This window comes from Malaclemys terrapin, chromosome 4, assembly GCF_027887155.1.
Source record: "Malaclemys terrapin pileata isolate rMalTer1 chromosome 4, rMalTer1.hap1, whole genome shotgun sequence".
In the NCBI taxonomy this organism is placed as follows: Eukaryota; Metazoa; Chordata; order Testudines; family Emydidae; genus Malaclemys; species Malaclemys terrapin.
The window spans coordinates 74,023,009-74,040,334 of record NC_071508.1 but is presented as its reverse complement, the minus strand read 5'-3'; the positions used below and the strand labels follow the sequence as shown (position 1 = coordinate 74,040,334).

Genomic DNA, 17,326 nt, shown 5'->3' with positions numbered 1-17,326 from the left:
GGGCACCGGTGCCCCCATGTTCCCCTGCTTTTAGGGAGCTTCCATCGCTCCTGCACAGAGCTCTTCTATGGGTCTGGGAGAGGTACTGAGAGTATCACAGCTAAATACAAGACTGAACAGATAGTTAAGCATAGGTAGTTAGCACATATTCTAAGGGACAACTCAAGGTGAAGTGACACAGAAGTTCGTCCAATAAAAGATATTACCTCACCCACCTCATCTCTCTACAGATTTTGGATTAATTTAGCAGAACAGGTTTTTCTGTTGATTAATCCAGGAGCTGCTTTGCTTTACTGCCAAAAGACACCAAGATTGGAAACATTGAATTTAAGCTTCTCCTCCCAAGATCAAGCACTCAGCCAGATATATTTGCATTTAAAAAAATCCAACAATGTAGTCTGCTGAGGAATGAATACACTCTAACAAATACAGAATGAAGCAAAGGTTTGCACCAGACCTTATCTAGATTACAGGTCTCATTACTGCTTTATCCCCGGTTGCTATAGGCAACATAGAGGGATATAGCCTAGGGAAAAATAATCTGATACAACTACAAGCAGATCATAGAATATCAGGGTTGGAAGGGACCTCAGGAGGTAATCTAATCTAATCCAACCCTCTGCTCAAAGCAGGACCAATCCCCAGACAGATTTTTACCCCAGTTCCCTAAATGGCCCCCTCAAGGATTGAGCTCACAACCCTCAAACCACTGAGCTACCCCTCCCCCCATAAAGCTGCATACACACCAAGCAAGCTTGAAGGACACACGTCTATATGAAAGGAAGCTACATTGCCCACCCACCTTCTTCCCACTTGCTATTATAGAAGAATTGTATGCTTGGGTACGAGATTATTCCCCTTCTGAGTCAACTTTCTCCTGGATCCCATAGTGAAATCTTAACCTTACAGTCAGAGCATCACAAGTTGCTGTAGGTCTAGTGATGGGTGCCACAAACATTGTATTACTACTTCACTGTGTGAAGAGGAGATGGACTGTGAAGGAACAAGACCCTAGATTAACCCCCAAACAGTTAGCAAACGTGGCCCAAGTAAGTTTGGGAAGGTGTGTGTTTGATAGCAGATACAAACAAATGGATGTATGAAGTCTGATAGGATGAGCACTCCTATGTTTTTATAATGCATATAAAATCACAGTAACTCTGTTACAGGTCTGTGGCTGAAAGGAGCATCTGAGAGGGCCAACAATCCCAGCCAAGTCAACTCAGATCTTTCTCCTCAAGGAAGATGAGCGCAATACATTTTCCAGTGAGTGAGTCAGAGAGACAGACAGAGACAGAAAGAGCGCATGCACGTGTGGGGGCAGGTGTGTGGCAGGGGGGCTCTTTGGATAAAGCCTCAAACACTGAGTCCTGTCTGCTCTGTATGGACATTGTTGGACTAGAAAGTTCCCAAAGGGAGTCACATGCCCATCAGTAAAATGCAGTCACTTGGTGGGTGACAGCTTCTTTGTCCAAGTGACAAAGCACGGAAGTTTTTTTTCTTCTGTAGGTTAATGAAGCAAACCTCTCCAATTGTATCTGGAGGGTGAATTTTAAGTAGGCAGAATGCAATTACCTGAGCTGGAAATTGGCCAGGATGCTACAGTTAACACCCCAAATCTTACGAAAAGAAGCAGGGTAATCTTTAGCCATCACAAGCAGTTTCACATCTTGTCTGGAAGAGGGATATGCCTGTGGCCACCTTCCCGAAGTTCAAAAGGGGGTGGAGGAATTCTCCAACTAACCAAAGAAAGCAATTAACATTCTTCAACATGCCTCTCTTCTTCTTTACAAAAGAAAATACATACACACACACACAAAAAATCAGAAACGACTTCAATATTCTTTTCCCTTCACATTTCAGCACTAGAGATGTCCTGTATTTCTAAAAAATATACTCGCCAAGGACAAACAACTGTTCAAAATGAAAGTCTCATTTCCTTATCAAATTCAAAAAATTGAGCCTGTTTCACTGAATATTTTTTACATCATATTTCTTAATTTCTTTAGCCCAATACAAGCTCCATCTCTAATCAATTTGCACAGGTCTTGCTTTGAACAGGTAGCTCTGGCATCAAATTTTGCAAGGAAACGGACATCTGAGGGACAAGTGTCACCTAAAATTGTGTTCCCAGAATTTTTCAGAAAGACATTTGCCAGTTCTGTACAGCTCCAGATTGTAGATGCACATCTTCCCACTTGTAAGAGTTGCTTTAAAACCACAATTGGGCCTTAGCTGCAGAGTTCAGCCCTGAAACTCCCCAAAATTTAGCTAGGTGGGTGGATATGGGAGTTTATTTTGGCCCAATAGACAGAATAAGCCACAACATTCAGAAGCAGAAGAGATACCTGTGACATACCAGGGCACAATCCAGACTATTTGGGGCTGTGTAACCCCTGCCCTGCAACCTTGGGTGCCTCATAATGCCTTGCAGTAGAAGCTCCCACCTGGGCCGCTCACAAACAACATTCCAGCATGTAAGCCACACCAGAGTGTCTGTGTGTAACTGCACTCTGGCAGCTACAACCTGGCTCTGACCAGCCTTGGTTATACTGCAGAGTGACCCCAACACACCCCAATCCCAGATCTTCCCCGAGAAATATATATCCTGTACTGCCCAGCCCTCTCCTGAACAGTACAAATATATTAATTCTGTTATTATAAATAGTGTGCCCAGACCTCCAGCTTCAACACACAGGATTAGATAAAAAGTAAAACAAGTTTATTAACTACAAAGAGAGATTTTAAGTGAGTACAAGTAATGAGGCATAAAAGTCAGAAACGGGTGCAAGAAAAATAAAGGTAAAATGCTTACTAGTAACTACTTAAGAAACGATCTTAGCTGCAAAGCAAACTTTCTCACCACTTGCTTCCAGCAAAGTTACTGACCAAACTCTTTAGGGGACCAAAGTCCAATAGCTGTTTCCTTTGGTCTTCTCAGATGTACAGACTGATTTGGGCAGGGAGAGGGAGCGGGGGTGCCTTGGGGTTTTTGTCCCTTCTTTTTACTATTTTAGTCCCCCTCTTGAAAAACATTTCCAGCTGAGACCCAGGAGACAAAGACTCTATGTGGAAGGATGTTCCCTGCAAGTTTTTTCACCCCTTTGAACTTCCTTTGTTTTCCCTTCCTGCATGATGACTCTGTTTACTGCTTAAATGCAAATTAAGGCAAGCACACTCCTTCCTTTGTTTAGGACAGATCTGACTTCTGCTTGGGCAGGGCAGTGGGGTTTGGAACATATGTTACCACCACCATACAGGGAAATCTTGTAACTTCACATACAATGTTGCCACACATATTTTACCAGAACAATACTGACCAGCAAATTAGAAGTTTTCAAATAATACCTTACAAGGCATACCTTGTACAAAAAGATTATTACAATAGTGTGTAGGGTATGAATACATGGCTGTATTCTGTCATACCTTTCACCTTTGTATGTCACAATGCCTCAAAAATACAAAGCAGTTTAGATCTGGGGGCTTGGGCAAGCCTTTCACTACTTTTAATGCAAAGAAATTGGAGGGAGGCTTTACAGGCAGACAAAGCGAGAAAGTGACTGAGGCCATGTCTGCACAGCTATGGCGCCAGAACGATGCCACTGCAGTGCCCTAGCGTGGACGTTTCCTACAGTGGGTTGTTCCATCGCTGTAGGAACTCCACTTCCCCAAGTGACAGTAGCTAAGTCAACGGAAACATTTTTCAGTCAGCATAGCTGCATCTACATCAGGGATTAGATTGGCATAGATGGGTGCTCAGAGGTGTGAATTTTTCACATCCCTGAGTGCTGTAGCTATGTTGACCTAACATTTTGGCCTGGTCCCCACTAAGCCCCCACTTCGGACTAAGGTACGCAAATTCAGCTACGTTAATAACGTAGCTGAATTCGAAGTACCTTAGTCCGAACTTACCACGGGTCCAGATGCGGCAGGGAGGCTCCCCCGTCGATGCCGCGTACTCCTCTCGCCGAGTTGGAGTACCGGCGTCGATGGCGAGCACTTCCAGGATCGATCCGGGATCGATTTATCGCGTCTTAACCAGACGCAATAAATCGATGCCAGAACATCGATTGCCTGCCGCCGGACCCTCCGGTAAGTGTAGACATACCCTTTGATGTGTAAACCAGGCCTAAGTATGAGTAAAGAGGATAGAGTGTGTGCCAGGCTGAGTTACAGCCATTCACAAAGAGAGTGTTACTGTAAGAATCCAGCCCACAATGTTTCAGTGTTACAGCAGCTACAGGGAAAACAGACAACACTCCTGCCCACATATGGTTGCAATTCAGAGTTAAGTGACTAAGCAGGGCCCACAGTTTCATGTAAATTTTAGTGGCAATAACTAAAATTCAGAGTCCCTGCTGGTGAATCAGTCAGTTCCACAAAGGAGCTTTGGGCTAGACCTGCAAGGTGGTGAACACCTTCCACAGTCACCTGCACCATGCAGCACTGGGCCCTCTAGTAGGATCATATCCTACACACAGCCCATTGGGGTTGCTTTGCCTATTAAGCCCCTCCAAGTTCAGAGGGCTGGACCAATATTAAGGAGTCTCTGGTGGAGCTGTCCCCCTAAGAGCCCAGCAGGGGAAAGTGCCAGGTGCAGGGGAAATTTTATTAGTCCTCTGGCTCGGCTCCTCAAGCCTTCAGCCTTATGCAGTTTTAACCCAATAGGCTGGGCGTAGGATAGAGGGGTCATGGCCATCAGCAGGTGAAAAAGCAGATTTGAGCTACAGAACATTCGGGCTAAAATCTTCTTCTTTCAAGAACTGGGTGGGATAGAGGAAAAGACGTGATTTTTTTTAAGCACAGCTCTAGCATGAATTTGTCTATTTTCTTTGAAAATCTGGACACCCTAATGGGGATTTAGCTATTCCATCTATTGGTTATTTGCAAAGCTCTGTATATGCCTCAGCAAACTGGACTTAAACCTGGGTCAAGGTCTCTGGATTCTGCAACCCTCTGCTGCCACAGGCTTGAAAATTCAGCAGCAGCTTCATTTCAATGTTAAGAAATTGAGGTTTTGATTAAATTAAATATAAGAATTCAATCAGTACAGAATCCTATTACTGATTTTGATATCAAAGTCAATATATTTTATGTTGTCTCTATGCTTTCAGTACCACAGTTTTGTACTGCATGTAGATGTTGGAGGAAGCTGGAGGTTTTGGCAGCTGGGCAAGGAACAGCTGGGGTTTCCACACCTCAGAAGGACTCAGTTTGGGGTAAGCACATTAGCTGGGTATTTTGGCTAAAACGGTCAGCAGTTAAATACTTAACATTTACATTTTCCACCTCTGGATTTGAGAGTTAGCAACCCACTGGGATGTGAGAAGGAGCAATTCACCCCAGCCAAAGCTATCATTTCAGGCTGCCTGCAGACTCAGGTACATAATGTATCAATACACCTCTACCCCGATATAACGCGACCCAATATAACATGAATTCGGATATAACGCGGTAAAGCAGTGCTCCAGGGGGGCGGATCAAACCAAGTTCGATATAATGTGGTTTCGCCTATAACATGGTAAGATTTTTGGGCTCCCGAGGACAGCGTTATATCGAGGTAGAGGTATATGTCAATCTGCAATAGGTTTACATTTTTAAAGGCTTTCTTCACATCCATGAGGGCTAGCAAGATTATAACTGAAAATGTGGATTCAGAAACATTCAGCACAGGGTAGATCCTGCAGAAAATCAGAAGTGGCGGAATATACTGGGCGCTGGCTATTTGGTCTTTAAAAGCTCAAAAGTCACTTTCAGTAACATGGCTTATATCTCCTCTAAAGTTACTAAGGCAGCAGATTAGTAACACAAACCTCCTTCAGAATCAAACATTTGAATTTCCACTGAGATCTTTATATGAGTGGGTGCATTAGTCTGTTATAGTATGGTTTGGTTTAACTACAAGACAGACTTGATAACACTGGGGCCATGGGGATTTTGAAGATAAAGTCTCCCTAGACTTCATTAGGACAATCTAAGAAATATGAAGATACCTACTAGCTCATTCCATTCTTGAAGATTCCATGAAGTGTAAGAACTGGAAATTTCCATGAGTGTTGCTGAAAATTACTTCTGAGCAACCAATTCAAGTGACTCACAAAGTTAGCTTTGTCTTAGCATCTGAACTATGTTCCATGGAAAAGTTCTTAACCTTCAATGGTTGAAACAATTCTTTAAAAAATAATGTAAGAGCCAGCACTCAAACTATGGAAAATATGATTTGACAATTATCTTAGCACTTACTAATAGTGTAGTGTACTCTTTAATGTAACAGGATGAAAAATGTTGAAGGCACTTTATAATTTTCAAACTTTGGAAGATTCAGGTAATTGTCCTACTTGCCACTAGAGTATTGCGCACATCATCTTGAGGGGAAAACAGATCTATCTTTGGGACAGAGAAGGGCAGGTTGTACATTTTAAACTCATAGACGTTAAGGCCAGAAGGACCATCATGATCATCTAGTCTGACCTCCTGCACATCACAGGCCACAGAATCTCACACCCCCTCCTGTAACAGGCCAATAACTTCCAGCTGAGTTACTGAGGTCCTCAAATCTTAATTTAAATGCTTCAAGTTACAGAGAATCCACCATTTATTCTAGTTTAAACCAGTAAGTGACCCAGGCAAAGGAAGGTGGAAAACAAAAAAAGAGAATTTTAGAGAACCTAATGAGAAAAGAGTTCTTCTCTGATAGAGAAATACCAACAAGATAGTTTGGTTAGTAACACACAGACTGCCCCATTCTACTGCCTTGAGATCCATGGAAAGGGATGTCAACTTTTTATAGTCAATGATGTGCACTGTAAGTCTACTTTCACAAATACACCAGGGGAAGATAAATTGCTTCCTTCTTTAGTCTACATCTCATATTGCTTATCCTCTTATGGAATGCCTGCACTGAAGCTTTTTTGCATCAGTGTGAGCCAGACTGGGGCAAGTCACATTTTTAGTACTTGACTATACTAGAGGTAAAATTCTGGCCCTGTTGACTTCAATGGCAAAACATTCATCGTGTTAGGACTGGTGACGCTGCATGAATGTAGTTATACCAGTGCAACTCCCATCCCCTTCCCAACAACCTAAAATTAACTCAAGTGTAGACTAGCCCTTGCACTGCCAGCTCTTTGGGGTATGGACCATCATGTCTTCTGTATTTGTACAGTGCTGAGCATATATGGATCCCAATCCTGATTGTGGACTTAGAGGGCAATAATAGAATAATATCATTACTCTGCTGTTCTATCAAAGTGATATATTTTACAATTCTATCTGAGTTCCAGTGTTACTGATTGACAACCTTGGTGAAAGAATCCCCATATTATCCACAAAACAAGGCAAGGTTCCATTTACTAACATGACTTGGCCCTGAACTGGAGGCCCAGTCAATAAGGATGAGAGGGGATTTTAGTCTATATGGCCTATTCTATCATTGACTGTACTGCGGAGAGGTCGAGCAAGCATCAATTAATGTCACAGGTATCCATTTGGCCTAGACAGCGTTTGAACCTATGACCCATGCCTCTAGCCATCGAGTCCTCCAGGACTTTTCTGATTGGCTTGCATAATGTAAGCACATCTTATTCAAAGTTAAAAAACAAAACTTGCTTCTTTCAGTATAGTCCAGGACATAGAACATTAAGAGCCAATCAATGCTTATATACTAGCACTTTATATTGTTCCTTCTAGCATGCATTGCTTCACACTTGTCCACACTGTGATAAAAAACCTGCAGCACTGAGTCTCCGAGCCCAGGTTAGCTGATTCAGGGGGCTCAGGCTGTGGGCCTATAAAATTGCAGTGTACAGGTTTGGGTGGGACCACAGGTTCTCACAGCCTGGGCTCCAGCCCAAACCCCAACACCAACCGTTCAATTTTATAGCCCTCCGAGCCCAAGCCATCTCACTTGGGCCAGCCATGGCCATAACACAGATCTTTTATCACAGTGTAGACGTACCTCAAGTGTACGTTTTCTCTTGTGTTGAAGTTTTTATATCAGGCCTGTCCATAATATCTGACCACCTGCATAGGCCCTTCTGGAGTCCTTCACAAATCTAAACAAATATAATGGTTTGCAATACTAAAAACAAAACAAAAAACCCCAAAGCCAGTTACAGTAATAGTGGATTTCCACTCAGACCAAACTCTTTGTAATATGGACTCACTGCATTACTGTCTCACTGCTGCTAGACTCTTGGCTCACATTCTAGGAAATGTCCTACCATTAAGTGAAGCAAAAGTTTTCTCCTTCCAGTAAAGAGGGTTGTGAAGATAGGGTCTGAAGAGATGAAACACAGCTGCCCGCAACACGGGAGTTTATTTTTCACTCAACGGCGCTTTTTTTTTTTTTTTTTTTTTTTTAAGTCATGCAATCTAATACTGAAAGGAAACAACACCAGTCAGTTATTTTTTTTACTACTGACACAGTGCACAAGCTACTTCAGCCACCTCAGGAAGTGGTGCAATTTTTTCTTCTCTTTTACTGGTAGAGAATAAAACCAACACTGAAATCCCTGTTGTTCTCAGCAGTCCTGCTCTTTTTTAAATAGTGCCACTGAATGATTGCACTACTGAAACCATCAGCATGCCCCTGCACTCATCTCAAACACACTTTTATGTGGTTATGTCTGACCGCAGAAAATGACATTATTAGTTAAAGGTTGTTACATTTATGCACATTTGTGACTAATTACCTCTTCTCCGGGCTTTAGATTTTTGCTCCACCACAAACTGGAATTACATTTCTGGGATCCCCAGATAGTGATCAGACTAAATTCCTGCTGATAGGGTTGGTTAGGGTAAGGTTCCTCCACTCACCCCCCCCCCCCCCGCCTCTAGCGAAGGAAACTTTCATCCACTATTTCTAAATATTCGGGGGGGGGGGGGGGGGTTAAGTTACGCTCTGAGAAACTGAGCGTCTGCATTGGAAAAAGGAATTCCCATATCACATTAGTTTATCTAGTCCATGCTTTGCACTTATCTCAAAGGGTTCTCAAAGCACTTTATAAAAGGAGGGCATCAGCCCTAGTTTACAGAGGGGAAGTGATTTACTCAAGGCCATACATCAAATTATTGACAGAACCGGGAGTAGATTACATTTTTTCCTGCCCCCCTGCTCCACCCCTGCCCGCCAGTCCTGTGCTCTAACCACTAGAGACCACTGCCAACCCAAGGCAAAAAGAAACATCAGTGCACCCAGTTCTCTATTAGAGAGCTCAGGAAAGGCATTTCCTTCCTGATCGCAGCAGGCGATCACATCACACACTGAAGCATGGGAGCTGGTCATTTTTATTTTACCATGTATAACGACAAATATTATTGAATATCAGACTATGCAGCCCTTAGTAAAAAAAATCCAAATACTGTATTTGAGTCCATGAACCTGCATGGCAGAGAACACTGAATGCAGGCTACCTGCTTGTCAGAAGCGATTCTATTTATTTTTCTACATATGAAAAAGTTTTCAAGAACAAACTAAAACAAAGAAAAAACTGAGCAACGTTTAGTTATCTGTTAAGGAACACGTCTTACCTGGAAATAATCTGTGATGAAGGATCCAAGTTCACTTTTCAGCAAACGTCTGAAAAGAAATGGAACATGAGTTATAAACTGGTTGCAGGTAATTTCTCACAGGCAGCGGTGTCATTTGCTATGGGGCAAAGGAGGCAGTTACCTCCTCGATATGGATTCACCCCACCAACCCCCAGACTTTACATAGGTCTATGGCACACCATTATGTCTTCCATTTTTTGTCCTTCCCCACCTTCCCCGGACCTTGCAGGGTATAATATAATCACATATAATGTTCTATACTCTGACACAAATTTGCCCTCCCACAGAATTTTTCTGAAATAACTCCTCCGCTCATACATAAATTTACACTGCCATCACCTCCACAGTCATACCAAAGACATCTTGATATGTGTAAGTGGAACACCATGAAGAAAGGCGAGAGTCATTCTGGTCAAAGGTAGATTCCCTTCATGTCTCTGCATACCTCCTATAATGCCAGTGGAGGTTATGTACAGACTAGGGAGGAATTCATCCTCTTCCCTAAAGTCCTGTATAGAAAGGCCTTACAACTAGAGGTAGCTGAAAAACATGGTTCCTTACTGCAGGAAAGATTTTTTTTAAACAATAAACCATTTTCATTGTAATCAACATTTTACCTGTTTTGTTTTAAACCACTTGACAAAATTTCTACGCAAAAATTTGTTTAATTTCAAATTTAGGGGATTTCCCCCACCCACAGTCTTCATTTGGAGAATGGAGGGTACAGGGGAAGTAAAGTGAGATAAAGTTGTTACCCTCCCTTTAAACAACCACCCCCCACAATATTTCCAGTTGGGGGGAGGGGGGAAGTGTGGGGAAAGTTATTAAATTGAGAGAATGTTGTTGTCGGATTTTTTTAAAATGCTTTTTTTTTTACTAAATAGATTTTCAAACCAAACATGAGGGAGGGGTTGCAGCATGCCCAGAAGATTAGTACTGTAATGCCTATTTTACAGATGGGGATACTGAGGCACCAAGAGGTGACTGTGCACAAGGTAAGAACAGAAGAATGGTCATACTGGGTCAGGCCAATGGCCCATCTAGCCCAGTATCCTGTCTTCTGACAGTGGCCAATGCCAGGTGCTTCCGAGGGAATGAACAGAACAGGACAATTACAGAGTGATCCATCCCATGTCATCCAGGCCCAGTGTCTGGCAGTCAGAGGTTTAGAGACACCCACAGCACGGGTTGTGTCCCTGACCATCTTGGCTAATAGCCATTGATGAACCTATCCTCCATAAGCTTATCCTTTTTTTGAACTCAGTTATACTTTTGGCCTTTACAGCATCCCCTGGCAAGGAGTTCCATAGGCTGACTGTGCATTGTGTGAAGAAGTACTTCCTTATGCTAGTTTTAAACCTGCTGCCTATTAATTTCACTGGATGACCTCTGGTTTGTGTGTTATGGGAAGGGTAAAGAACACTTCCTTATTCACTTTCTCCACACCATTCATGAGAGGTCATATAGAAAGTCTCTAGTGGAACTAAGTTTAGAGTTAGAGAGATGTTTGACTCCCAGGTTCATGTTCAAAGCCCTAGACAATATTACCACTATTTTTACAGTCTTCAGAAAAAGTCAATTTTCATGATAAAATATTTCTTACATAAAATTATCTTTTGGTGCTTCAACCCTCTGAGAATGTATAAAGGTCTCTACATAGGAACATGTGTATTATGTGTACATATTTCCCCTTAGATCTCTGCATATATGTACACACATGAGGGTCTTTTGGACGATAACAAAGGTCTGCAGAGTTTTCAGCATATGTACCTATCTCCCACTAATGCAAAGGGATGTGGGAGGGGGGGGAAGGATATGCTACATGGGCTCAATGACAGGGAGAAAACACAACCATAATGCTGCACCAGGAGCGACTGGAACAGGACTGTATTTTGTCAGCCAGTTTAATTTGGCAATTTCGGGCATTTTGCAGGAGTGATTGCATTGCACAACACTAAAATTAAACATCCCTGTTTACCAGCAGAAACTTTCCTTAGAGGGTGGACAGAGCTGGAATAAGAGAGACTCAGACTCACTGTTAAGTTCTTTCTCTAGGGGACAGCAACTATAAGAAGGTTAGTCTTTTGGGGCCTGATTTTCAGAAGTGCTCCCACTGGCTTCAGCCAGAACACTGATGTGAAAAAAACAGGATATTTAGTCAGTGGATGCTGAATGAATCTGAGGACTCAGAGAGCGAAGCACTGGTGACAATTCCTCTCCCTTGCAATTGAAGGCTCTAGGCAGGGGGTCCCAAATTGTGGTACATGTACCACTGGTGGTACGCGAGGCTGATGCTCCAGCCATTCACCTCACAACATTTTAAGAAGGTGAGACATGAACCAATACATTTTGACACCTGCTGCGTTGAGGGAATTGTAACAGTCTCACACTAACACATGGGCTATACTCAAATGGACCTAGCTACATACCTCAGCAGTGTGAAAAATTCACACCCTGAGTACCATAGTTAAACTGACCTAATCCCCAGAGTAGATGAGGCTCAATAATTCTTCTGTTGACCTAACTACCACCTCTTGGAGAAGTAGATTACTTACAGCAATGGGAAAAACCCTTCCATCTATACTATGGCACTATAGCTGCATACGTGCGGCACCGTAGCTCCATCGCTATCGGGCCTGTAGTGTAGACATGGCCTAACTATGGCCAGCTCATTTCCTGCTTCCTGAAATTCCACCTCTCTGCAGCATTCTGACACCTTGGATGTCACTATGGTATGGAGGATATATTGGCCTAGCTATGCCAGCATAGCACCGCAGCATAGATGCAGCCTTTTTCCCATTGGCGCAGGAACACTGCCTCCCCGAACAAAAATACTTACATCACGGGAACCATCAACAAAGCTGCATCTGCACTGGGACTATGGTTGGCATAACTATGTAGGTCAGGAGTCTGGTTTTTACTATGTCGACCTAAGTATAGACCAAGCTTTCCTCTTGCTGAGCTCCTTACCTCTTCAGTACAGGAAAACAAAAAAGGAGCTATTGAAGCAATCTCAAATGACAGGGAGATGGGAAACTCTGTGGCAGCGATCCAGAGCAGAATGTTACCACTCTGTTGTTCCCTATTTCCAACTTTGCTACCCCATTTAGCGCCCTCATTCCTCCCCCATATCACGTAAACAAGTTCCGTGAAGCATCAGTGGGATGCTGTTAGTGTTTTTGTTTTTTCTTTTAAAAAACATCTTGCATTGGGCGATTTCAGTGGGTAACATGAACCAAGTAATACAAACCAGGAAAACAGACTGACTCAATCTCATGGCACGCAAGAATTAGCCTTTCACCAGGTTTGTTTCTTTGCCAGGTCTCAGGCTAGTATGCACATCTATTGACAGTTTGCCAGAAGAAAGATTTAGAATCACAGGTGCTGAGTGCAGATCTGTGTGTGCGCAAATCCATATCCTTTGCTCCATAGGTTGAAATTAATACACTACCCAATGAATTGGGAGGCTATTTTTTTAAGAACTGACACTGAGATGTAACCAACACTGGGAACACTTAGAATGTTAAATAAAAGTAAGTGTGTTTATTTCATGATTGTGCTCCCAAGCTCTAGAAGTATCTCTCTATTTGGAGGAACACACTCTGCATTTAAAGGTGGTAGGAATATTTCTAAATTTCACCCAAAAATCTTGTTCTTTCACAAGCTCTTTACAGTCTGTATTAATTTCAGCAAGATAAACCAAATGCACCACAGACTACACTATTTTGAAATCATTAAGACGTTTATTTCTAAACTGTATTTCTTCATGTAGATCAAATGCAGCTCCCCTTATGGGGCACTAAATCTGGGGACTTCTGACTCCTGTGGCAACACCTACAGAGGTAATTAAAGGCACAGAAGGTACTGTTTTGTTAATCAGAGGATCTTAAAAGTGGCTGCATGGAATTTTATGAAGCTTTGACCTTTGGGCTGAGATAAAGTGGGAAGAGTTTCGTGCCCTTTAGGTTTTATTTTGAAAGTAGGGAAAGGGTTGGTTAGGCTGCTGAAAATAAGGGTTTCAGTTGGAACAGCTGACTGAATTTAGTGTACAACAGAACTGCAATAATGCCACATGGTTAATCTTTTACATAAAAGGTGTTAACTTCCCCTTCTGTGACAACATTCAAACTGAATACATATGTATGTAATGAGATAGCTGATGGAAGGAAAAACACCACATAATAGCAATATCTGTGGGTGTCCGGCTCAGGAAAGTATCTGAGCCAAGTGTCATTTGGTAAAAAGCCGACAGAAAATCAGTCTTTGTGAGGCTGGGACAGAGACTCATTTACCACTGGTCCTATCTACACTAGGAAATTCATCTGTTGCTGAAAATAGTTTTCAAGCTGCAGATCCTTCTGAACCAGTACTGAAGTCAGTTTAAAGTTCTCAAGTAGACCAGACTGAAAAATGTTCAGTACAGCTTCAGTCTAGCCTAGCTACATTGGGGAAGTTTTCCTAACAATTTGAACCCATTTTCAAACCAGTTTAGCAAAACGGATATCAAAAACAGTTGGGAGTTGTAGTATAGGCCTGGATTCAAGCAGCCAGGGCCTTTTTCACTGAACTGGTTTGGAAGCTGCATTCAGCAGGTTTTGAAATAAGAAAATTTGTCAATGTAGGAAAGGCCAGCAAGTGAAAGGGTGAATGGATTCTACCACAGAATCAAAGTAGAACCAAGATTCAGTCTCAGTGTCTCAACTATACTGAAAATAGTTCGGTCTGGTCTCCATAAGAAAGTAAACCATTTTGCAGACCTGTTGCTGAAGTTCGTTTTCAGCCAAGATTCAAGTCGCCTAACGTAGCGTGGGTTTTTAAGTCACCCTTGACTAGGAGGTCTTAGTTGAATCAACCCTGACAACCGTAAGCATTCAAACATCCATGAGATTTGCCTAAAAATTATGAACTTTTAAAAATAACTAATGTTAGGCAAATAAAAAGAATCTTCTAGTTTTGAACCATTAGGGTTCACATTTTCAAGCTTTTCTTCACTACCACGAGGGCTAGTAGCTTATTTATTTATTTATTACAAGAAAGCAGAGAGTCTTCCATAATCACATGACTCTGGGAGCTGGAGCTTTAGGGAAAAACACCAAATATCATGTGGCTAATGACAAAATTGTAAGAGTTGGCAACACTGCTTTAGTATCTAACAAAGAAAATAAAATCCCAAAGAAGGGAAAAAAATCCCCTCTACCCAAATCAACGCAAAACTTGCTCTGATCAAAGCTACGTGCATCCCTACAGGCCAGAACAGCAGATTCCAAACTTTAGATACACATCTCCCATCCCCCAATGGCAAAAGAAGAGGAAGTTGAACACAGCCTTTCCCCTTCCCCCAGAAAACTCCACCCCACCTCACCACCTGGTTGACACCAAAAGGGCTCTCTGCACACAACTTGGCAACATACCTGATGTTTTCGTTGAGGGTGTAAAGTTCATTGTTTTGCAAGCCTCCCCCTTTGAACACATTTATCACTGCTGTTTGAACACTGCCAAAGAGAAATAAGACAGTACACCATCCATAAATAACACACGTCAGGATGATTTAACGTACCAAGCAATGTGAGCTAGCTGCCAACAGCTGAGTGGACATAATGGGGTGGGGAGTTTAACTGCACTTATATACTTCCACTTTTTCTCCCCTGGAAATCACTGCTCTTGTTTGTCTGTGTTCTTCAGGGGAGACAAATGTATCTACAGTGATTAAAGGGAAAACCATTAAACAAAATGCACAAAAGTTCTGGGCTGTGGCCACATACTATACGTCTTACAATCATGGCTGTACCAGTGCTTCTGGATTCCTGCAGCACCTAACCCAAAGCATCCAGCGTTGTTCCTGGGGTAGATGACTAACTAAACCAGTGCATCTGAAATATTTGTGGGTTCTCGTCCACATTGGAGCGAGTTCTGTAGACAGCACCAGTGTGTAAAATGGTTTAATTGTTAGTGGAGATGAACACAGTCTCTCAACACCATTAAAGAAAGGACAATTGCAGATTGTTAGAACCAACCTGTATCAACAATGAGTCAGTTCCCCAGTCAGACAAAATCTGAGGAGCACCCAAAATTCATTCATCCTCACTAGCAGACTGATTAAGCTGAAAAAAATCTGAAATATCTTGGATCAGTTGCCTGAGGTCAAAATCTAGAGATCTTTACAAACAGAGCTACCTCAGGCCTGGTACTGGCAGGGCCTCACCTGTTCCACGCAGAGTTGGAGCTAAGCTGCAAAGCCTGTCGTGCTGCTTGAAAACGTGGCAAGTCACTGAGCACCGGAGAGCTCATGAAGCGAGGCCTGGGCCTTCGAAATGAACCCATTTTCTGGAATGGGACAGCAAAGGGTGGGGCTAGGTTGGAACCCCCAGTCATAGATTCAGATGGACTGAAAGGTGTCAAGGGGGCCAGAAGTCTTCTCCTCTTGAAGGTCAAACTAAGGAAGGTATCAAGGTTGTGATTTCACTGGCATAAACTGGGCCTCCTTCCTTCAAATCCAAGGGTTCAGCCTGTAACAAAAGCAAAGAGTTGATTCGTAATTGCTGAGCCTAAACAAGCATGCACAGTATGAAATGCCTTAAGACAGGTGTTTTCCAAGATAGCATTAGGAAACAAAATAGTTCTGAAGACTGGTGAAGAGAAGGAAGGGTGTAGGGCACAGGAGGGGAGCAAGGAAACCTACATACCCCCTACGTCGCCCCTCCCACAAGTGTACACTTAGGACAAGTGGCAGATAGCTCTTTGAAAGCAGCCCACCTTCCCATCCTGCCCCTGCAGCAGTACCTAATGGCAGCCAGCCCAGGTACAAGCCAGCAGCCCAATGGCCCAAGCATCTCTTCTCTCCTCCCATTTAATTTAGCTCTGCTGTGAGAGCACAAGTGCCTAAATACTTCTGTGAGAGTCACTTCAATCTGGAGCCACTAGTGCATCCCTTTGCCCATCCCAGGCAGTATGGAGGGGAAGACACAGAGAATAGAAGAAACAAACAAACATACAGGGAGAAAGAAGATGAAGAGACAATGTCATCTGTAACGTTTCTGGGCGTGAGGACATGATGGGGAGGAAGTGAAGGCTACCCAAACACCCATTGCAAGGAACAAAATAAGGGGATTGCAAAAGTGGGTTGAGAACCAATGATGTAACAAAAGGAGGCCTGAAGGTTTTACTCCACACAGCCAGGTGCAACTGCTAGACCAAGTTTAAAATGTAGAAGCACTTCCCTCCCAACTGTCATCTTCCAAGAGATGATTAAGTAGCCCTGGGTAAACTGCAGAAGGGTCAGAAGTTAGGTGGAATTTGGATAAACTCTCAAAAATTCGTACACGACTCAGCCAAAACTTTTGAAGCCTCTCTACTCCACCTCCTACCTGTCTCCTCCTGTAGTATTTGGAGACATGAAGACAATATAGTAAGCCAGTGAAAATCCAGTTTAGAAACACTGCACCAACACAACAAATTCCCATTGACTGGTCATTCCCTGAAGACATGAACCCATTTCTAGCAGCTTTCAAATTAACCTTTTCATGGGTGACAGGCACATTTTTTCCCTACCAAACTAGTCCAGTTTTAGGATGACTTCACCTCCCCACCCCCACTCTTCGTATCCATCTGCCAGGTTATGACCTACTGCTTTAAGACTTGTTTGTCCTCAGGAGCTTGTCTCAGACTTCAAGGAAGCCCCAGAATCTATGACAACTAAAGAGCCTGACTGACTTAGGCATGGTTACTCCTCACCACTGCATTTTTTCCCACAGAGATGCCATTCACTACTAGGGTA

At 42.8% G+C, this 17,326-nt stretch overlaps 1 protein-coding gene across 6 annotated transcripts in view; it reads right to left on the bottom strand.

Moving 5' to 3' along the window:
- PRR5L (proline rich 5 like) overlaps positions 1 to 17,326 on the bottom strand; it is a 69,848-nt gene that overhangs the window by 29,883 nt on the left and 22,639 nt on the right. For all 6 annotated transcript variants that reach the window (XM_054025135.1, XM_054025136.1, XM_054025131.1 and 3 more), the window contains 3 exons: positions 15,755 to 16,058; positions 14,964 to 15,044; positions 9,532 to 9,580 (listed from right to left, as the gene is read on the bottom strand). In XM_054025135.1, the coding sequence (XP_053881110.1) occupies positions 9,532 to 9,580; positions 14,964 to 15,044; positions 15,755 to 15,924 (300 nt within the window). In that variant the 5' untranslated portion in view covers positions 15,925 to 16,058. The remainder of the gene's footprint in view (positions 1 to 9,531; positions 9,581 to 14,963; positions 15,045 to 15,754; positions 16,059 to 17,326) is intronic.